This window comes from Geospiza fortis, unplaced genomic scaffold (assembly GCF_000277835.1).
Source record: "Geospiza fortis unplaced genomic scaffold, GeoFor_1.0 scaffold732, whole genome shotgun sequence".
NCBI lineage: Eukaryota > Metazoa > Chordata > Aves > Passeriformes > Thraupidae > Geospiza > Geospiza fortis.
The window spans coordinates 894,459-918,816 of record NW_005054477.1 but is presented as its reverse complement, the minus strand read 5'-3'; the positions used below and the strand labels follow the sequence as shown (position 1 = coordinate 918,816).

The following is a 24,358-nucleotide window of genomic DNA, read 5'->3' as shown; positions in this document are numbered from 1 at the left end:
TCTTTTCTTTTATTTCCAGTCCTGTCCTCATTTACTACCACATGACTTCCCAGGAAAATCTCTGATGTAGTCTGACTGCAACAGCTCAGTCCCTTTCTGTTTATGGGTTTTACCTTCTGTGCCGTGTCTCTGGTAAGGAGTGAATGTTTGAGGGAGTGATCACCATTAATTAGGGATTAAGTCCTTCCCCGATGACAAGGGAATATTAGAGGAGGGTATTGCTTTTTTGTGCAAAGTATTATCTCAATTCTGCCCAAAATTAAATGAAAGAAGTAGGATAGGTAATCCTCTACGAGTATGAGGACAGGAGATAGGTTGCAGTTCTCACTCTGACTTCTCACATTGAACATAGACTGTGACTATATTTGACATGTTTTTAATTGATTACTAATCACATATTCATTGCCCTTTAGTATTTTTCTGTAAGAACTAATTTTTATAGTAGTGAGGTCTTGATACAGGAAACCTCTTTGAATTCCCTTCTTCTCCATCCAGATAAGCACTGCATGAGCTGGCACACTGCAGAAACAACACTGGAGTGTTGTTTGCAGGAATTAGCAATCCTTAGGGAGAGTATGAGGCATGTCTGACGTGTGTACAGCATTACAGCTACCCTGTAATTCTACTTGCAGTTTCACTGACATCACTGGTGAGGCAGAGATTAGGGATGCACTCTTCTTCCCACCATCCACTATAAAGTTTGCAAATTTTTCTGAATCATTGAGTCATTGAATCGTTTCTCTGCCTCTTTTTTTTCCTTTTTTTTTTTTTTTTACCAAAATTGAAAAGGATGTTCCCCAACACAGACAGTCTGGCTGCTCAAGGGTACATTTTTTCCTGGAAATACAGAACATCCTCCTTTCAAAAAGGAAGAATTACTTCTGACTCAGTCTAAGTGAGGTAGATACACTTTGACTGAGTACACTCATTGTACCTATAGACCTACTGAGATGTGTCTGCCTTGTTGGATTTTCCCCCTGAGTGTGCCTAAACAGCTGCCTGGTCAGAAGTAACACAATGTAAGTTACCTTTGCAACATTTCCAAAGGTACTGCCAGTGTTTTCATTACCTTCAACAGCCACATCCTTAATTCACTTTTTCAAATATAACGACGGCGTGATAAAAAACAGAAGAGAAAATTGTGGCAGTATAAAACAGCGCTTATGCTGCTCTGCTAAAGGATCCTGCAGGAACAAGGGACTCTCAGTGAAAACAAACAGTGAGTTTCTGGAGCATTAAACACTGCTATATTATCATTCACTGAGCACTGCCCTCATTGCTTTGGCACATTAGCACATCTGTGATGCCAGTTCTTTTTTTTTGTTTCCTTAATTGCAAATTATTAATCAGTTTCTGCAGAGTTAATCCTTGGAAATTCCTCCACACCTCTCATGGTCTGAGGAGGGGACACTGCATATCTCAAAAAGTAGATGTGTATGCTCTAGATTGTGGTATATAATAAAGAAACAAGAACCTTCAAGAGAGCACACAGTGAGCAAGTATATAATTATTTTTCATTCAGTGCTACTGTTCTCTTGCCATCACAATTTTGGCTTGATTCCTCAATCCTCAAACACCTCATTCACATGCCAATATTCACATTATATGCTTCTGTGTGCAAAATTATGCCAGGTTATGTAAGAGGCATCAAAGGCATCTGTACCTCAGAGTCAGTTTTCATTAATCAAGAAAGCAAATAAACCAAATACGTGTGCACATAATATGTTGTGGAAAAGCCTGAATTTTAAAATATTTGGGATTAGTCTTATTATTGATATTCAGAATGTGACAATTTTTGCATTCATAATCAGGCAGCAAATTCTGCTGTGGTAAGATTATGATGAGACCTGTGGAATTTAACTTATAAAGGTGATATTAGGATGAAATCTTGTCCTACAATTACAGCTGCTATGGTAGAGTTGGTTTTCTGGGCTGACCCAGCACACTGAATCATTAATGCCCAGGCTGGCCCAAGAACTCCAGTGAAATGAGATAATGGGCAGAAGCACTGGCCAGCTTCCCAGCAGAGCAGCTGCCCAACAGTTACAGGAACTCTCCAAGTGGGAATTCTGTACAGTTTAGGACATTTCCCTATGTAACTCCTGCTGTGCACACTCCATTAGGATACACTAACTGTACACTGAAGGTGTGTTCATGAATCCCCTGAGGAGAATCTGTCAGTCTCAGGCATCTCCCCAGACAGCTCCTGCTTAGAACTGACCAAACTGCAGATAGATAATTTAAAACATAAGCATAAAGTGCTCTTGCATCTGCAGAAATGATCACATAGGAGAGGCTTTTGTGCATAGCCAAGACAGAGGAGGTTCTGTATGTACTGTGAGGAAATCTGAGACAATGGATGGTGCTCACACTGTTGTGGTCACCCAGGACCACAGGCCAGCTGGCTTGTAAGAATCCAGCAACACAAAAATTCAGCTGAAGATGCTGCTCAAAGGGTGGCTTCAACAGTGACTGTTCTCTTGGAAAGATCTGATCTCCTCATGTGAGCTTTACTGAGGGTTGTGGTTTTTAACATACACATCCTGTGTTGATGCAACAAGTATAAATGCAGATAAAATGAGTCAAAACCTCATTTTGGTACTTTTGATAAGAAAGAAGGGCAGGGAGAAAGAAGAGCAAAAAGAGACAAAGGGAACAAATAAAAACAAACAGAAAGAAACGAGCTGGGGAAGCAATCAGACATGCAATCTAGATGAATATCCAAAACTCCTGTAGTGAGATAACTGTGATGGTATAAAAGTATATATTTTTTAAATTTACCAATATTTTAAGTAACTTTTTCTGCATAATAGACTTCTATGTCTTCCTCTGGTTAATAAACAGAGATTTTTACTATTAGTTTGCAGATAATGTTTGATAAAATTTAATTATTTTTGAAACCATATCTCTATCTCTGGTAGAGGTCATTTGGAAAGGCAAAGGCTAAGCATAATGCACTGCACATTTGAAGAGAGTTTTCATGTAGTTAAATCATTCAGACGCTTGAGAGAAGGGAAGGAAAGGAGGTACATAGTCAAGGAGTTATGGTACTTCAAAGATGTATAAGGAGTGAAAACTACAATTAATTCTTCTGTTTCAGGGCCACTCTCTTCTACCTTTGGCTCTTTTCTGGACAATTTGCATTTAGGCCTTTAAATACTTGTAGGGAAATCTAGGTATGCATCATACAGAAATATATCTGTGCAGGTCTCCAAGCATGTATCTGGACTAAAACAAAAATATGACTGTAGCTGGTAGACAGAGACAAGCTTGCTTTCTCCAATTAGAATTTAAGAACAATATTATATAGCTATAGCAGTGAGAAATCCCAGTGTGGGCTATATAACCTTATCTGAGTAAATTTCTGATCCTACGTGACCTCATTTATGCAAGGCATTAGTCAATGAGACGTCAATATCTACACCTTGGGTTTGCCCATCACTGCTCACAAGGCATTTTCCCTGAGGCACAGTGTGTTGCTGTGACTGCCAGCATGAGAGTTAATCAAGAGTTTGGAATAGGCATTTCCCACTGCATAAGGGTGAGTAATTTTACATAGGAAAGCAGGCTTCAGCAACACTAAATCACGAGCTTTACACTTGTGTGGTTGTAATTCCTCTTATTTCTGAGTAAGACAGCAGCTTGGATCACAGCATTACTCATCAGCCCGCAGGGCAAAGATCCCCACAAGGATGCCAAGGAGTTCCTGTGGACTGGGAGGGCCTGGAGCAGCACAGGCTGACACACAGCAGAGCTGGCAGCTCCTTTCAGACTGGGCTGTGTGGGTGGAGGGGTCTTTCTGCAGCCTGAAATCATCGGTGGGTGTTACACTGACTAACAAGAAAATACCTCATCATGCATACAGAGCATTCATTTAACACCCTAAATGTGAGGTGGGTACTGAGGATGGAAATTATCAAGACTTTACTGCCAGAAACCCTGTGAAAACAATATTTAGCAATTCAAGTAAGTTCATGCCACTTTCTGCTTAATGCTTGAGGGAACACCAGGGCTGGCAGTCAGTAATTACTTCTGTGCAGAAACAGAGTTTGACACACACTATTAGAATCTTTTAAGCAAGTTAAAAGAAAGTCTGATGGTTTCACGGAAAAACCACTTAAAGCATCTACCTCTGAAAGAACAAAACCAGTATATTGAAATAAGCTTGCGTTCCGTATCAGTATTAGAGGTGAGAAAGGGTGCAATTCCAGAAGCTCAGACAGACAGACCTTACCTGTGCCAGGTCCTGTAGCTGGCAGCCTTTTACAGTTTGACACATGAAAATATTACACTGTGTTCCAGCTCTCAGCCTGGGAGGTGAATGAACATCACCTCTGCTACTTTCATCTCCTTGGCAAGCAGACTCTGACTTACATGAACATTTATGTCAGTGTTAGGGAAAAAGAGGATAAATCTGAAGTCCTAGGTTAAATGTCTCCATATGAAGATATCACAGAAAAACAGGATCTGATTGTTCTCCTAACCCCCTCTCTGGGGGGAGTTGGGGGGGGGGGACCAGGGGGAGAGTTCCAGAACAGAAAGAATAAAATTCTCAGTTCTGTACATGTTGAACACCTACACAAGCTTATTTTGTAAGGACTCATGCAGAGAATATAGAGTTACATAAAAAGCAACAGCAAAACAGACTGTTCATATGGATAACACAACCAATTTTCCTCTGTGTTTAATGTCTGTATAGCTTATATATCTTGAACAGATGTTGTGACCATTTTTATGCACTGCTGCTTTTGATTATAGCCAGTGAGCAAGATTTAAAATGACCACTGAATTTCCTGCTGCATAGACACAGGAACTATTTTTAATACTGGAAATCTGTTGCATAATTCATGCTAATCAAATTAATTATTATGGCTGGTAGAGGGTTTTTTACCTGAAACTGTGTGGTCCTTTGGGTCTCTCAGTAGTTTGAGCCTTGTATGAGGGAAAATGTACTGCAGGGGCTTCCCATTTATCTGAGGAACACAAATATGCATGTCATAAAAAGATAAACCAACAACAATTGAATAAATAATTTTAGACAGTTTAAACAGAAACAAGCAAACAAACTTATTTCATCCAGGGAAATATCAAAATTTCTCAATTCAAAAACTCTCCCAAGATTGGAGATATTTTTCAGACTGCAAATTCCTTCCATGAGGTAATGAATATTTGCTTCCATAGCTCCAGATTAATTTCAAATATGGCTTTAGTTCTGATTTTTCTGAGTGATTAGAAGGTGGTCATTCTCTTCCATAGCTTCTTTTAATCTTAATCCTTTATTCAAACCATGTTTAACATAAGAAAGAAACAAAACATTATTCCTGTATTTTTATAAAATTCTTTTCTTAGACTTGTAAACAAAATGTTTGTTTAATGTGTTACCATCCATGAGTTACTGCTTTAGTTTCAGCCAAACCACATGGCCCAATGTACCTCTTGTCTTCAAATCCCAAAAGCCATTTGAAAGACCTAAACTAAGACTCATAGGACTACATTGCCTGAAAATGTGCAGCATTTACCTGGGCTTATCCTAGACCACATCAAAGCTGAAAGTAATGCACCCTACAACAGACTTTAAAGAGCCAGTTGTCCTATTGAAATGATCCCACCTGCTCCATGGTTTGGGTATAGGAGGGGCCAAGCAGCAGGGACTGACCCACCTTCCTGAGCCCACACCAAAATGCCTCTGCAGAGTGTTGGTTGCAACACTCCCCCCACGGACATCAAAGCCCCTCTTTGCCTGCAGTTCTGGTCTTTTGGTAGCAAAGCTGTGTGGATGCCATGGGACAGAGAGAGAGAAACGGCAAGTGTTTCTCACAGCGGCTTGTGAGAAATTTTAGGCAGCTAGAAAGATATGATAACCTGTTGACTATAAACAATTTGCAGGTGCTATTTTTCTACTTTATTTTTCTGTTCCTCTCAAGGACAGTGCGTGAGAAAGATGTTTCTGTTACTTAACCAATAGAATAAAATCTATTGTACCACTCTATAAAAACTGTGCGGTTCTTTTGAGTAAAGCCTTCTTTGCCTTTGCTATGATCCTGCCTCTTGCCTGTTCCTACCCCGACCCCAGAGCACGAGTGAGAAAGCTGAACCCATCACTCCCCCTGCCTCTGCATGTCAGTTCCAATCCTGGGCAGTGCACCCAGACCAAGAGGAGGGAGCATGACTGAGCCTGCTCCAGGATGGGACCTCAGGGAGCAGCCTCAGGGAGCCAAGGGGACAATGCCATTCAGCATGGCAATGCAGCAGCTTGAGTGCATCAGCAGCCTGCTGCCAAGGGTTTATTATTTTTATTTATATTTAAGTAGCATTTAAAGGGATTAAGCTCCTCCTGAGCCAAGCACTTCAAACCTAGTTCTGCCCTGGAGAGTTTATGAAGTGAATGGATAGCGCATATAAATGATGGAAGGGAAACTGAGAAGTCAAGGGACTTGCTCAGCTCAATCCCACAGTAAGCAGAAGAGTTTATACATCTGTTGTCATAATTCAGTTGCTTATCCAGTGAATGATGTTGCATCTAGAAGACTCAAATCCTCCCCTAATACAGTGAGAGTAATATTGACTGTAATTAATGTCAGACATGAAGTTGATCATGGATTTGATAGGAGACAAGTGCTCCAGAAAAAATCAGAACATATGATCAGGCAGACATTTGAATTTATCATGGAATTTTGTCAAAACACAGAGTCTAATACTACTAGGAGTGTATAAAGTTCTATGAGGCTTCCACAGTCATTAATGGCTAGGGAGAGTGTTATGTTTTTAATGACACTTCCAGATGTTTCAAATTTTATAAAACAATAAAGGTTGTATTCAGCAAGTTTTATATAAAAAATAAAATTGTAAAAAATCTGGAAGAATGCATCTAATTTTATTTTGAATTAAAAAAAAAAAAAGAAATATTGCAGTTTATAAATGTACAAACACATTTGAATAGATCCTTAGCTGGGATCCATTTTGGTGTAATTCAATTTAACTGAAGAATGCTGCAGCTCTTAAACTTCAATTCATGTTATTTTACTTGCTCTATCTTATTTCATGTTTTTAATAAATAGCAATCCAAGAATATTCAATGCCATATTGTACATGACTGCTAACAAATACATCAGAAAATATAGACTGTCTCCTTCTTTAGCCTATTACTTCCTCATTACTTCCAGAACTTTATGAGAAGAATAAATCTTTGTGATTTATATAGGTCTGAATAAAAGCATTAAATTTTATTAGCATCCAGGGTAGTATATTATTTTTTATTGTTGGTAGGTATCAATACTTAAATGGAACATGTCATTAGGCTTTTACTTTCAGACCAGTACATTTCTGGAAGTGGCAGAACAAATAGGAAAAAACAGAAGTTGCTGTAAATAGATAATATCAACAGCAATTACATTGTTCTTGATGTTTTGCTTTAATCATTAGTGAGCATATTTATCTGAAATTTACACACATTATTCTGAAATTTATCTGAAAATTTATCTGAAAATTTACTAGAATATTTCAAAACCTGTAGAGCACAAATTATTTTGTGTTTCCAATTGTTCTCATCTTTTTACTTCCACTAAAGTTGGTTTCCCTGCAGCTGAATATATGGCAGGAATCCCTTCAAGCTGACTCTTCCCCCAGTTTCCCCAGGGAAGGCAGAGAGGGACCCCACTGAAGCCACACAGCCATGGCAGTGGAAATCCAAACTGGTGCAGAGGGGCCATCCTTCCACTGCACAGCTGCAGGAGTGGAGAACAAGTCCACAAGGCCAGATTTAGGGCACAGGGCAAAAGTTGACTTGATCCCACATATCTGCTACAAATCCCAGAGATTTCTGCCAACTGTCCCTGTCATCCTTCCTCACCTCTTTGGGAGCATTCAGTACACTTGGTTTGTAGTTCAGCACTGGCATATCATCCTCTTCCTCAGGAAATGTAAGCTCTGGTCATGTGTTTCATGTTATTAGTCAGCTCAAAGGCCCTCCAAAAATGGAATGAATGGGAAATAATTGTGCTGAGGGCTTCTAACAGAAGATGAGTTTAAAAATGCATTTCATTTCCTGTTGGCTTTAAGTGTTTTGTCTGATAAACAAACACTATGTAAGCCTCATAAAAGGGAATAAGTTAAAGAGGATAATCAAGAAGAAAAAAATTCCCCAGTGCTCTCTTTAAGTTTAGAAATAAAATTAATGAATTGTATTTTCATTTTCCAGGCCATAGCCACACCTATAATGTATCAACTGCTTTGGATTGGATCACCAAAGTTGTTCCTGGTTTTAAATGTTGCTGCATCTCCCCTTCCAGTGTTAGACAGGGCCTGATAAGGTGACTCTCAGCAGCTACAGATGGTTGTTGTCCTCTGGGAAAAACCATTTTCAGGGGAAACTTTACCTCAGGTGGGTATCCAGGAACAAGATGGTGCACGCTCAAAGTGGTGGGTTAGGCAGTATCCATCCTGATTTCTGAATACCACAGGTACTTGCATGAGCACCCAAGGCCTGTGCAAGCTGGTACCAAGAATTTCTCCAGCTGTGGTAATTCTGCCCCTTTGAACCTCTGAATTTCTTCTGTGCAGAGCACAAATGTTGAGTAGTCTCAAAATCCTCAAGGTGGAAAGTTCTCTCTGCTGATAGATCCCCAGTGATGCAGATAATTTCCAAAAAGACACACTGAATAAAAACTTAACAAATACAATGTTCCTGCTCATGAATAAATTACAGAGTTGCATTTTCTTCTGCAATTAGGTAAATTCAACACTGACCTTTGCTCCAGAAGTCATTCTGGCATGCAGAGATAAAAACATTTCTGAGTGACTAAGAAATGAGGCACTGCCAGATAAATTCCTTTGTGAATTACAGTGAGGGGGTGGCCAACAATCCACCCTTTAGATTAAATATTTGAACAAAAAAAAATTATACTAAAGTTGGAAATTTCCAATTTCTCATCATATTTCCAGAGAATATCAACCACCCAACCAAGTCCCTAACAGAAAACAGTTTATTACAATTTAAAATTTAAAACAGTTTACTACAATTTAAAATAAATTCTCCTCACTAGTTGCAAAACAATCAAAACTAAGTAAAATGTGGAATAAAAGTTTGCAGGTATCCTTTGAATCTCTGTCACAAATGGTATTTTCTATTTTAGCCCTACTACTCCCCTTTTGACCCATTTTTTTCGTAATTTCTAATTTTCCAAGTGCCCCTAAAAAGGCTTGACGTAAGTTTCAAGAAAATGGTAATAACTCATGAATGAAGAGAAAAGCATATAATTTTTTATGGTGTTTAGAAATAGGGGATTGCATTCAAAAGATTTCATGTCTAGGACCCTTGCCTTCTTTCTGTGATTAGAAAACTGTTGCCTAAGTGAACAATATACTGGTATTATGATGAGTTTAGGATTTTATTATTCATTTAGGGCTTAAAAAGACCCACCCATGATGACTGGAAGTATTTAAAACCCCTCACTGAAAAACTGCTTATATCCTCTTAATATACTCTCATTGTCCATGCCCTTGTCATGAACTTTTACTGCCCTGGAACTTTCTCCTACAGTTCTTTCCCAAATTGTTCGTAACAGCCAGTTTAGCTCAGGATATGCAAATATTTTTCACATAAAATGATAAGGAAAAAGAACTCTTAATGTCAGGAGGCTTAAAGAAGTTGCTGGTGGACTGGAAGTGACAGCAAACTGCTGAGGTCAACAGTGGTCAGTGGGAATTCTACAATAGATTATGTATTGATAAGGTTTTACCCTCCTCAGGGAAGCAGTCCAGCATCAATACATTGGGAAATGGCTATTGAGATATTCAACTGAACTGCAATTTAACATGATTTCAGAATACTAAATAGCACCACAGAAGTTGCTATAGAAACAAATATATTTTAATATTTGTAATACAGTATGTGAGCTTAATCTACTGGGTTATAAGAAATCCATGGAAACCTGGCGGTTCAGGGCTGTCACTCCACTGCATTCTTGCTTCAAAAGCTCTGGGCTGTGCTTTATTTATTACCTTCTGTTGTACAGGCTCTGTGGGATGTAATCAAGCAGTTCTGATTTCATCTAGTAAGAAAATTGATATTTCACATGTGTAAATCAAAATTTTCTGGAATACATGTATTGAAGTGGTCATTAAAATATTTTCATTTTTTAACACAGAAGATCGCAAAAATAGCAAATTTAGAGCCAACAAGGGTATTTGGAAACACTGATTACAAGCAGATTAGTGCTATTGATGCAAATTATTCTTTCTGTGGCTGGTTTGTCCCCAGTAAAGGATATTAAGGGCAGTGTAATGGCTTAGTTCCTGTGCTAACCAGGAAACTTCCCTCCTAAGCAACTTCAGGAAATCATTTGCAGCAAAGGAAGCTCTGGGTGAAGGTGGATATGTTCAGATGGTTCTGGATGGAGAATGACTTGCCATTTTTGTACATTTTGAGTACATCATACTTGGGCACAACAGGTTCCTGTGCAGTACTGAGGTGGGGATACAGGAGACAGAGAGCATGGAACAATGAACTCAGTAACCCTTTGATTACACACAGGGCTGAAAAAGCCCTAAGGGAGTGATTAATTTGCCTCATCACTCTCATTGCCCTGATAAGGGTTATTTGCCTTCATCACTTGAAAATATAATACTAATACGAAAAAATAGGGATGTTAACACTGATTTACTTTCTTCTATTGCTAAATATTTCACAACTCATCATGGAGCTAATGGAACTTTTTAAAAATATCTCTGGCCCTTTTAATCTTGTCACAAAGCAATTTAATTTCTGGAGTGTCTGAAAATATATTTGTTTCTAAGTTTTCTTAAAAACAAATGCTCACAGAAGACTTTTAACGTACACAAGCTCTGAGTAACATTTTGATTAGGTAGATGATGTGGAGTTGGTGAGACCTGGCATTTCTCCCTTCTGCAGAGTCATTGATATCATTTTGTACTGATGTGTGACTGACAGTAGCTAACCTGGATGGAAAGAGAAGAAGGAACTGTTGTAAAACTTCTCCTCACACATCACCTCTTCTGCTGAGGCTTTACATGGCATCAGATAGAATTATTTAAAACATGTTCACTCTCCAATTTACATCCCATATTTTATAAAACCTTAAAAAAAATTCCTTTGGCAAGATTTTGATGCTGTATCTCTATTTCCATATAAGCATGAGGATACTGCAACAGCTTGAGGGAGAAAAAAAACAAACCTATTTTCTTCCTGGAAATGTCCAGGAAAACAAGAACTCCTAGGCCCTTCAACCTTGCTGCTGAAATTTTTGAACAAATTTTTTCAACCAGTCCTAGTGTAGTGCTATTTATATGAGGAAAAAAAGCAATGATCAGATCTCTGTGACTAAAACCTTGCCTGGGAACTGTTTCCCAGGACAAAAGCTCTGGAGCTGTAAAAGTTAAGTGTATCTTACTAACCACCTCCTGATCACAGAGCTCAGGGTTAGCAGTAATTCTTTTGGACAAACCTGATTTTCAAGGAAAATTTTAAATTTTACCTCAGAAAGCTGTAGTGGTAAAATACAATTATGTATTCTTAGAATAATTAATGCTTTGCATGAGGATCAAAGTGCTCAGAGAGACAAGTTTTTTAACTATTGCTAGTGATATTAAGAGATGTTAAGACTCAAAAACATCCTTTATTATGCAATTAAGTTGATTCATAGAATCATAGATCTATTTGAATAGATTGCTGTAAGAATTATATCATGTAAAGCCCTTTTTCTCAACAAGAAATGAATAGGCTCAGTACAACCTAGGGTGTGGAAATCTCAATATATGCTAGGGATAGAAAAGAAGGGAAAAATAAATGAAAGCTTGTATTGTAAGACATTTTAACACTTACTTCATAAAATCTACATCGTTGCTTCATAAAACCTACATTTAATTGTCAAATGTCAGTGCAAATGCTCACGAGCATAAAACTTTTAAAGGCTGCATGACAGAGACATTCCTGTGTTGTATGTTATCTGACAAATTAACGTGAGCAGTAGAAGCTATTAAGTATCACAAAGGGGCCATGCAATACCTTCTCTCAGAATCACAGGATTGTTAATATCTTAGAAAAAGATGTCTAAGATGATCAAGTCCAACTGTCAACCCGGTACCACCACCAGGTTTACCACAAACCATGTCCTCAAGTGCCACATCCATGTTTCTTGAACACTTCCAGGGGTGATGACTCCAACATTTCCCTAGGCTGCCTGTTTCAATGCTTGACCACCCTTTCCATGAAGATATTTTTTCCTAATATCTAATCTAAACCTCCCCTGGTGCAATTGGAGGTTATTTCCTCTTGTCTCAAGGAAATGCACTCACTGCATTCATTGGATCTCATGTAAAAATGTAATCTAAATCAAAACATAAGAATATATCAGGATATAACCTAAATCAATCAGTAAAAATGAAAAATGACATCTAAAAGAAGCAACTGAAGACCTTAGAGATTTGAAATACATAAACATTGTTAATAAAAAGTGGGAATAGAATGGTACCCTAAGGTAAACTAGATTTTAAAGTTGGCAAGCTTGAAAAAGCAGACTATGGTATTTTTCTTTCTAATAAATGAAATATTCTAAGTATTAGATTGATAGATTCTCACTGAATTATTCAATAATTAATTACAGACTGTTGGGATTATACTTACCAAGTGAAAGTGGAAAAAATGTCAACAGGATAAAGGAATTATTTTCCTTCAACTACTAAAAGAAGGGACGGAATTTGGATGAGATAAAGCTGGTAAGGGAACATTAGACTAATCTTTTTCTTTTTTGTTTTTTTTTTTTACCAGTAGGAATACTTAAGGGATAGATATTTTCAGTTATATTTCAGAAGTCAAAAGACAACCTGAAAAATTAATACTGAATTGTAGAGGAAAGTTAATCTAATTTTATCACCAAATGTTGATGATGAATATGGGTTCAACAGCACCTCAGCTTAATGCAGCTGGATTTAGAGTAATCTTGTAGTTCCTATGGGAACTGTTGGACAGTATGACTAAATTATCAATCATTTATAAAACTAGAGGCACATCTTATTTGACAGCTTACTTGATCTTGGTGTTGACTTAGTGGTCGAGAGTGTGGCAACTTCTCTGGCAGCCTTCTGTCAAGGATGTGTCCGTTCTCCAAACGAGGCTCCCTGGGCTTGTCAAACCAATCTGTTTCTTCCCGACGGAGATGATAGGCTTTGAAAACCAAGGACAGGTCAAATGCTCTGGTCCAGTGCTGGGCAAAGGGCAAGAATGTGCATTGTGCATAGCAAACATGCAGAGTGGTTACTAATTGGCCATGCAGCTAAAGCAAAGTTAGAGGTGAGACTTGAGACATTGAACTTGAGCATTATTATTTAGCTGTGAGACAGCAAAGGGAGAAGATTCTGTTTATGTCAGAACCATGGATATTAAATACAGATAGAAGATATCTACCAAGTGCTATAGGCACTTCCTCCTTCTGGCAGCTAAGAAATACACGGCAGATTTCACATATCTCTAAAATGTTTGTTCAGAAAAATTTAGTCATATTAGGTATTTTGCAGAAGACTAATAAAAAACGCCACACTCAGAAAATCCAAATCAAAACTCAAAATAACCAACCCTCAGAATGCAGACTCCACCAATTCCCAAATTTGTGAACTGAGTGCTGTTCAAAATATTTTGGAAATAATCTGGAACTACATATAAGAAAAGTACAACCACTTTATGAAATTGATACCAAACCAAGTCAAAGAAGATAGGAAACCAACCTATGTAACTGAAATTCTAAGCAGAAATATTACAGGTGTTATTTTTAATTCCATCCCCCGATTTTGCAGTATGAGCCTTTATGTATGGATTTTTAATATTCTTTCTGCAAAAATTCTACAAGACTAATATTACTGTTTGCAATGTTATATTAGGCATCTTTTAGGGATCAAATTACATCATTTCACTGAAATCAGGTTTGCAAATGGATGTATTTATGCTTACTGACTATTGGGACATAGGTGTCACTCCACTGGGATCAGAATCATGTCCTGTTTTCTTCAATGTTGCCAATCAGTGTAAACCAATGCAATGTTCAGATAATTCAATGTAGAATGTAAGGCAAGTTTGAATTTTATGCTTTATTAAGTGAAATGAATTTGGAAATCAAAGGAAGACAATATTTGTTTCAGTGAAACCACAAGGAATTGCAAAACTTAAATAAGACCAGTTTTTGCTATAATAAGAGTGAATGAATATGACACAGAAAATAATTAAAAGGAAAAATTGTAGTGTTAATAATCTTTCCTATTTAGTTGTGAAAATAAACATTATCTATTTGGTTTAAGAAATAATTAAAAAAATGTTACTGGGAAAAAAGGAAGCTGTGTTTTTTCATTACTACTTTTTTAAATTTTCCAAAAAGAGGAATAATATATATGCATGATTTTTTTTTAAAGAATACATTGTATGTGGTAGAACCACCATTCTATATAATATAATAAGCCTTCAAAATATTTTTAATCTTGATTCATATTATGATTGATATTATACAGTCTCTTCCTTCATGACTGTGCACAAACTTAATCTAACATGAAATGGTTTATTTAATATTATTTAGATAAGAATATATTAATTACCAGAAACATTATTAGAGCTTGATGCTTATCTCACTACTGATTAGTTATTAACTGCTATCAATAAACCAACTGATAGCAGTTATGATCTAGCATGCAAAAATTTCATGCTTTACACATTTATGCCACTTGATCAGTACCTGCACAAAGCAGGCTTGTCCATAACTCATCCTGACAGAACTTTCGGAAGCTTGCATGAAGAACCTAATACATATTCCTGACCCCAGATGCTAGTGCTGGCTCTCACAATCTGTGTCATCATCTGAGCAGATGAAAGAATGATTTTTTGTTTTCCTCCTGCCTCAGTTGAAATAACATTTCCTGGCTTGCTACTCTTGAAAATGTAAAATTCCATACTGCAGTTCACACCAGCCTACTTTTAATTTTTTTTTTATCAAACTGTGAGGAATGTGTGTATTTTATTGAAATTTAAGAAGTTATAAATATATGTGTATACAGACACACACAACCCCCACACTCACATGTCCACACACACCCCATTGGTTTTGGCTTGCACAGCTGGGATTTGTCACAGCTGGAAACCTGACAATAGCCAAGATGAACCACTGACAGTCTTAGAGAAGTCATCCTTTTATTCTAAGGCTAACAGAACGCAGCCAGGTGGTTCCACCCAAGCAGATTAACCAGGTGAGATTGAACTCCAGGCTGTGGGATCCAAGAAACACAAGCAGAGAGATAACAGTGATCACTGTAAATCCCACAGATGAAAAATTACAAGGAAACAACTGTATTGATATCGTGATGTCTTGATATCTCAATTTTAAACTTCTAAACTCTGCTGAAGAATTTCCAAATTAGCATATAAAAGAAAAAATATACTTGAGGTGAGAAAAGGTACATTTTATACCTTCTGAAAAACAAGGGCTATTTATATTCATAAAATTGAGTACTAGCTTCAGTGTGCTTGAAAATTATTATCTTCAGCATACCTAATAATGTGTGGAAAGTGGCAGCTGTGGGGCTGACAGAGATCTGTTTACTGGATCAGAGTTTTCATGGTACTGAGAACCCTGAGAAAATCCCAGGTGTTTCAAGATCTCAAAATGCTGTTTATTTTCAATGGGCAGCTCTGGACATTGTGCTCTTTTGACACTTAGGCTACTTTTTCCACCTGTTTGAAGTTTGGAATCCCAGTGCAAGCATTACTTATGTCCTGAAGCATGGTTTTAAGATTTTTTACAGTATGTACTTAGTGAAAAACAGAAGGTTTGGACTCAAAGTCCTATTTGCATTCTCTTCTAGTATTTGTTATTAGATGTCACCTATAGAAAAGTGAACAGAAAGTCATGCATGTCTCTGAATTTGAACCAAAGAAAAATAATTCAAATTTAATATTTTAACTTAATTTTTAAAAGTCTTTTAAGATGATAAGTCGAGCTGTAGCACGAGAAGATTTTTCCTAAGATAGTGCTTAAGACTAATTTCTTTACATGAAATCGCATCAAGACCACGCAGCAGTTGCTTAAAATAAAGAGAAGCTGCAAAGTAAATTGTGCTAAAAGGTTGGATGAAACATGCCAGAATAGCTGTCCACTGTCAGGGCATCAAATCACTACAGAGAAGAGTGCAGTCCCTGAAAAAGAAGGCCATGACTTTCTGTAGAAATGTAATTGCTTCTTTTGAACACTTTTTATCTTACATCCAAATTATATTAATAATTTTCAATACAGGTTACTTGCTGTTAGACTGCATATTTGAAAATAATGTGATGAAATGTTTTGGTTTCCCAAGAAATAGGCAATTTGTGAAGATAAAATTTGATAGAAATTAGAAAAAGTGCTGAAAGGGGAAGCCCTGAGTGATATATCACTTTAATACCGAATATGTGAATTCAATTAGAATACCCCAGAAAGGGTCTAACTAATCAGAGACTGATTTAAGACTGAAACATGTTCAACTTGAAGTATACATATGTCTTGTACAAATATATATGAGAACTATAATGCATTGTAGGGCAGATATGTAATTCTCCATGACCTGTTTATATGTGACAGAATGGTACCAAAATGGATCTTTTTGATCTGGGTTGGTTCTCCTCAGTTTTTAGGAGGAAAAGTCCTGTATCTTTCACAATGTGACTCTAGAATGACCCGTAAAAGTCACAAGCTGAGAGGAGACAAGATAGCATCTGCTTATTTAGGAAGAATGATATGAGTTTCAGCTCGGGGAGTTCCTCTCAGCTGCTTTCAGATTTAATTATAGGATTCTGTGTGCTAAGAATTGAAGGACAATAAAAACAGTTAAACTTCTGATAAATATCAAAAAAGCTGATGACCCTGAGTCTCTCCTGAAACACAGAGTTCATGAGGGGGTTATAGATATCTAAGAAATAGGAAGAAAAACTTACAGAACAAAGCCCTTAGTATGAAGTATGAGAAAGGCAAATAGATAATTTTTTCTAATGCTTATGAAAGATTTAGCATGTGTAAAAAATCAACAATGCAATAATGAACGGAGGTTAGTAGAAATGTGAAAAATAAACCGTACTACTTCTTAATCATGCAAATATGTCTTTTGAGACAATCATTGCCATTTACAGACAATAGAGCGCATGCAAAGTCTCTTTTATTGTGCAGTAAATACACATAAGAAAAAGTTAATGGAGTGCATACAATTTTGAACATATTCATTTCATTTGCCTTCAAACTGTCTTTATGATTTTTAAACAATTTAGAATATATTAATTCTGAACTGACTCAAACAAAACTGATACATAATTTGCAATTATTAACTCAACATCAGATTTAACATTCTGCTGTACTTATTCAGAAGCAGCATTTTTAATTGCACTATTTATAATACATCAGAAAGGTTCCTTTCATGAACTTAAGTGAGATAAACTCTTGTGCTTATTTGGCAGACGTGTATGGGGTGCATATAAAACCAGCTACGCTGCATAACCCATCAACAGAAGTAAAATACTTTATGTCCTTTATTGAAGTATGAGATTGTCTTGCACCATTCAAAGACAAATTATCTTACATAATCACAATTCTGAATGCACAGTAGTCCACATGACAGGATGCTTTCAACAAACCATATGTAGAACGTTATTTTGCTATCACGTTAAGTTCTATATGGTTCTAACATATAATATGTACTTGATGAACAGACTATTTCTATATAAACACAGATCTAAATTGGTGCATCGGGAGATGGAATTTTCATTTTTTGTGTTCTATCATGAAATTTCATGCACATAAAATTACTGGAGTTTTTTAGAGATTTGGGAGATTATTTCCAAATCCCAATAAAAACTATTGCAAATAAGTTCAATGATTCACAGTCACTGGAGAGAGCTGCACATAAAGACTGATGGCAGAGTCTGTATTGTACATGGAATGTTCTACACAGTATCATTGAAAAGTAGACATAAACAAGTGAAAAGGAAAATGCACAAGCAAACCAAAAAGGAAAGCAAATCAACAACAATATAGTAGCATGCAGTAGTAGCTTAACACCATTCAGAAACTGTTACGGTAAAATAAAAAATATCAAATACGACAAAACAAATCAACCCCCCAAAAATGTAGATACACAGAAGATGCACCAAGGAACAGAAAAAGAACAAGTCTTTGAAGTGTAACAAAAATCAGACACATGCATAGAAATGAGGATTTGTGTTGTGATAGTAAGATACCAGTCTGAGGCCTAATTTACCTTCACTGTCTGACATGGCATGCTGGAAGTCATCCATGATGAAGGCTATATCTCGATCATAGCCTCGAGTCCGTGACTCCTCCCTCATATGCTGCTGGACCTCAGGTAATGAATGGCTCGATCCAAACTGGTCCCTGGTATCTGCAGATATTGGTGGCAAGGGTCCAGCTGCCGCTCTTGCCATTCCCATTGGCTGTCCAACAGGACTTAGTGGGCTCTCCTCCTCTGAGTTCTGTGCTACTATCGGGATCCTTCCCCTGCTTTGGCTAATAGGCAGACTGGTGGGTTTAGTTCTTCCAGAAGGTGCTGCATGGCTAAAGGAAACATCTAAAGGTTCAGCTTCTTGGGCTTTCAGTCTTAAAGAAGAACTGGAAGAATCCCTTTTCAATGAAAGATCGAGCCCATACACTGAGGAGGGCCTAGATGAGGGCCTAGATCTACTACCACTACTATAAGACTTGTCTGCTTCATCTTGTAGTGCAGATCTCATTGTTGGACCTAGTGCAGTCCCAAGGCCTGCTCCAATGGATGACGTCAGTGGTGGCCCCATGTACTTCTGTTGGTCACTGATGTTTTTTCTAAGGCCGTAAGTGATATCATCCTGAAGAAGCCTTGCCCTAGTAGTAATTCCCCCAAGTGTTGAAGTGCTAGAAGTCATATAGCTTGAATAGTCAGGCTCAAGGTCTCTGCTTTCTTGGATAGGTGAAAACTTTGTTAATTTGGGGTCTATCAAGGCTTTCTTGTGTTTTGACTGCTTCTGGTAAAGGAGGGCTGCTGGAAGCTGCTTAGCAGCCTGTTTCTCAAGAGTAAGCCTACCTATGCTGTATTTCTCAGATTTTGGAAAATGCCTGTAGCTGCCCTCCCCATGGTAATACTGTGATAGACCAGCCAGATGATCGAGACTTTCTGCACCTCTACGGAACTCTTGCTTTATCTGGTGTTTCAGAAGTTTGAGCTCATAAGGGTCCTCCATTGGGTCTTCATCAGCTTTAACATAGGAATGTAACCTAGAGGAAGTCTGCAGTGGTGCCAGGAAGTCTGACACTTCTTGTGCTCTCCTGGCCTCAGTTGTGCGAAGAAGTCGATCTGTTTTGGTCAGATCTTTCTCATGGAGGCTAAAACTGGAGCCAAGAGCTCCTGTTCCTTTAGTAAGTTCTCCGATATCATCAATCAGCACATAATTTCGGGGTGTATGGTGGTGGTCTATATCTGCATAGAACGAATCTGCAGATATGCTTGATATAGGGCTGCTTGCTATGCTGTTTCTCTCATCTAGTCCTATCCTTAGGTCCAAGGTAGAGTATTTACTGCCCAGCTGGGAAACTGCATAACTATTGTCAGTTGACACTGGTGCTATCATGAGAGGCTGATTGCGAATTACATCATAGTTTGTTGTTATCTTAGGCTCCATGTATAACGTGGTCTGTCTTGGCTTTGGCTGTATCACCATCATCTGTGATGGGAGCTGATATGATGGCTGTTGAGATGGTGGAGGTTGAGCCTGTGGGGTAAAGGACATGGTAGCTCCTGTCTGGAATGCTGTCTGGGTCTGATAGGGTGAAACCTGCTGGTGATACAAAGGCTGCTGTTGTTGGTAATGGGACTGCTGTGTGAACTGAGTTGGTGCTTGAGTTGGCAGGGCAGGAGATGAATACTGATATTGAGCATATGGGCTTGTAGCAGGGGCAAACTGTGTTTCTGGCTGGGTTTGTGGTGGCATAAACTGGTTAAATTCTGTCTGGGGTGCAGTACGTGGTCTTTCCAAGCCATGCTGAGTTTCTATTCTGGTTGACCTGGTATTATTAACTTCACTGTCTGACATATAATCACGTTCTTCAGCTACTCCTTGGAGATAGGCACGCTCTCTCTTTTCTCTTTCTTTTAGCAGGGCTTCTTTCCTCCTATTAATGCCCATTTCCAAGTATCTCAACTTGGCATCTATTTCTTTTTCCTCCTCATCTAGCTCTGCTTGCTTCTTCCTAAGCTTGGCTGACTCACGTTCGACCAGATCCAATTCCCTGTCTATATCCTGAAGAATTTTGGCTCTGGCCATAGTGGTGGTCCTACAAATCCTTCTCCGTGAAACTGATCCCACAGAAGTATATGGGGACTGAGTTCCTGCTGTTGCTTCCTCTGGAGGTGGATTGGGCAGAGTCCTCTTCACTTTCTTTTGAGTGCTGGATGGAGTCAAGCCTGAAGAACCTTTTGGCTGCAATAGAAGAAACAAGACTGAATCACTATCCTGAAGGGAACTTAATCACAAGTTATTTAAATTTTTTCAGGGTATGGCTTTTTAACTTAACCACATACTTTCTTTAAGACAGAGGAAATTTTGTATCTGTGATTAAGCAGCAGAAAGTAGAAAGGAAAATGGTCATCAGTTGACTAAAGATGAGCAATCTGATGCAAAAATAAGGGTGACACTCACTAGGACTTTGTATACCCTAAGTTTAAAAAGTCTACCTTATATTCTTAAAGTTTAATCAATAGTAATTTAATTTTTTTTTAATTTCTGCATGGTTATACATAAACATATTCAATGCATATGTGTGTGGGAGGGGAATATATGTATATATACACCTCCCTTTCATATAACATTTAATTTAATAAAACCTATGTATAATTATAAATGTACTTATATAAGCATTCATAATTGAATTTATATATAATCTGTACAGTCAAATAGATGACTCTGAGCCAGACACTGAATGCATACCTATAAGCTCTAACTTGTACTGAAATCCAGACAACAAAGCAGAACTTTCTAGTGACAAGGCAGATAGTTCTTATATGATATTGTAATTTTTTCCTCATACCTGATGCTATATATGTATTTTTTTTCAGGGGATTTTCTTGTCCCTTACAAAACTGGTATAAGCTTTCTTCAGTTCACTGAAGACTTTCATAAATGAAACTTGTTCCAGTTAGGAAGCTACAGTTTAAAGCTTTAAAAAATTAGGAAGTATAAAATTATAGCAATTCAATTCCATCCAGATGTCCAGACTTCCCCACAATTTATGGTAGAAGAATGATTCATCCTGACGTAGAACTATCTACCTTAGGCTGATAACTAATTTTTTTTGAGGTGCCAGTGTCTCTTCATCAGCTAAGGAAGTAGACAGTGCAACTGGTTAGATGGAATTCAATTTCCATCCTAAATCACTAATGGTTTTGAAATTTTTTTTAAAGTTTAAGCTCCCACACAATATATACAGATTAAGAAGTGGGACCTGAATGATTTTGAAATTATATCCTATCTCCCTTAAAGCTTCTTACAAATCTTGCCTTAGCAAAGGAAAAGTGATTGATCTACAAACATACACTGAAACAAAAGAAAAATCAGCTCAGCCATTGCAGAATGCAGACATGTTATTACCAACATATGGAAACATTTTAGCCCAGTTTAATAGGAGAAGAATAAAACCAATATTGATCAAATTAACTCTCCTGCCTCTGCAGAAAAGGAAAGCATGTCTGCAAGGATTAACTGCTTTTAATTAAAAATGCCATTTATTTTGAAATAAATGGTACTTCATTCAGACAGGATATAAATAATATTAATTTTAAGTAGGAGTTTATAAATCAGTATTTTCTCAGTTTATTTTGATATGACATCAATAAACTGTACAAGTTTTTAAGAAGTGTTGACAATTTCCTTTTGCTGGTCCTCTGTTACCTAGCTTTAAAAAATTGTAATAATCAACACATTGTTTGCCACAGATCTTTAAGGAAACATTCACCACTTTTTCAAATGCCATTTAAGCTCTTTTATTCTCTTCATCTAAATTCCATGAACTTTTGCACGTTTCGGATTTCAATAAAAGCAATTTAATCTTTTCAGCTTCCTGTGGCCATTTCACAAACCCATGTTGCGCCAGCAAATCAAAGGAGCTAACTTTATCTTGCTCATTGTGCACTTATAAGCAAAGACAAATTAATCATGTACAGTAGGTCTAGTTGGCTAATGTTTTATATTGTAAAATCAGTGTAATACCACTGTTATTTCCCCCTCCTGAACTGAAATTGGGATCACAGATGGTGAAGCAGTCGCAGATGGTCACTGGTATTGGGAAGTGCTATTAATAAAACAGTCATTAAAAGGTCTACAATACTTCATGGAATTAATATTTTCAGATAATAGTTAAGTTGCTGATGCATAAATCTCAGTGTCAGATTACTATCAGTTTTAACAAAAAAAATTGCTTTTAGATCTCTCTGTATATGAAGAACCTTAGACTAACAGATATTATAGGAAGATGTTACGCTTCCTTTTGAAAAAGTATTGATAACCTCTAGCTTTTAGCTACTATTCTCACAAAAGGAAGGCTTCATTGCTTTTACTTGAGATTTATACTGGGACAAGAAAAAGAAAATTAGTACTGTAATAAAATGTGTGTCGTTTTCTTGTTCCTGAATATTTCCATCATCACTTATGTTAGCATGCTCCCTGGGAACTGTCTTAGTTGATTGAAGGGAACTTCAACTGCAATATTTTGACAGAAAACTTTAAAGTGACTGTTATTAGTTTTTGCATTTCCTTTGAGTTTGTTAAATAGCATGGAAAAAAAAAAAGGCAAGCTAGGGCTGATCTTTGCCAAATTCTAATCTCTGTTAAACAGAATTGGGAGTGGAAAGGGGTAATTGTGCTGTCTAGTCCTATCTCTGTATTTTTGGTCATTGTCTCAGGTTTATAATGTGTGCTCACTTTACATTTGAAATACCCAAAGGAAAGATGGGGCAGAAACCTTCATAAGACCACTCTGGAGCCACATAAACCAACAAATACAAGCAGGCAATCTTAGACCTTACAATCACTGGTTAAAGTTAGGTGACAGAAAGGTGACCTTAGCACGCTCTCTGACTTAATAAAGTTTCCTACTATATTTTACCATGTTTTCCATCTTAATTCTAGTCAGTTTACTTCTAGCTAACTATTAGTATCCTCACTAATTTTTAAAATAATTTTTTGTTTACCAAGCAACCACTCTAAATGTTGAGCGCAACTTCCAAAAACTAGAAGTAAATTATTCTGGTTTTCTGTTTTATTGTGATGCTCATATAAATTTTATTACTTTATTGCTGACTCTTGTATATTTTTACACTAATCTGGGACATCCCTTCAGGGTGGACTTAATGGTAATCATATATGCTTCTGAGGCAAAGCTGAACTTGTTAAAATAATGCCTAAGCTCATGCTTGAAATAAAGCCACAGAGAAATTCTCCACAATACTACAAACTAAAGAACTGAAGAACAAACTATCTTGCCCTTCCAACACCACTCCTTAAGCCTAACAAAGTTTTGAAATAAACATAGGAGGAAATCTTCTCAGCCTTGCAGTTCAGCGACAAGATAACATCACAGTAAGGAAGTCAAAAGACTGAGCTGAAGGTTGCATGCAAACGGATTTAGCAAAATGTTTCTTTTCTGCCTTGCCAATACACATTAGTCTTGATGTGAGTTATTGTCTGAGTTTGAATTTATAGAGGTCATCTGGACAAAGGCTTGTGAACACTGTTAAATTAATTTTGTGGTGACTTTGGAATAACTCTTTTGCAATGATCACCCTGTTCCTTGTGAATCTTTCTAAAAATACCTTCTTCTACCTATTTTTGTCTCTTTTAATTTGATGTCATTGTTGACAAAGCCAGCAAGACTCTGACAAGAATCAGTCAGTTACTAGGAAATACTAATATGTTCTGCTGCTTTTTATGTGTTTTAAAGAGATAGTTTACTTTGGGGGACTGAATGGCTCAGGATACCTGTAATGAATTTCCACCTCTAAATACTGTGTTTGATTCTAGCTACACAATCTTTCTTGTCCTTGTCTCAACTGAGTTTTTTAACACAATATGCTGCTCTCCATTCAGGTAGCCATGTTTGGATATTAGTTTCATTTGCTCAGAAGGTCAGCTTTGACACTTGAGCATACAAATCTTGCATACTTCTTGCATGTTTTAAATTTTGCCATAAAAATGTAATCCTTATTATTTATTCCTCTTTTAAAATTTTCTGTGATCACAACACCAACTTCTTCTTTGGTCCCCTTTAGAGCATACAAAACAGATCTGCATATATAAAGTATA

At 37.2% G+C, this 24,358-nt stretch overlaps 1 protein-coding gene across 1 annotated transcript in view; it reads right to left on the bottom strand.

Moving 5' to 3' along the window:
• PCLO (piccolo presynaptic cytomatrix protein) overlaps nt 1-24,358 on the bottom strand; it is a 347,313-nt gene that overhangs the window by 120,159 nt on the left and 202,796 nt on the right. Inside the window, exons 10-12 of the mRNA XM_031063010.1 lie at nt 18,274-20,482; nt 13,044-13,180; nt 4,892-4,973 (exon numbers count right to left, since the gene is read on the bottom strand). Of these exons, the coding sequence (XP_030918870.1) occupies nt 4,892-4,973; nt 13,044-13,180; nt 18,274-20,482 (2,428 nt within the window). The remainder of the gene's footprint in view (nt 1-4,891; nt 4,974-13,043; nt 13,181-18,273; nt 20,483-24,358) is intronic.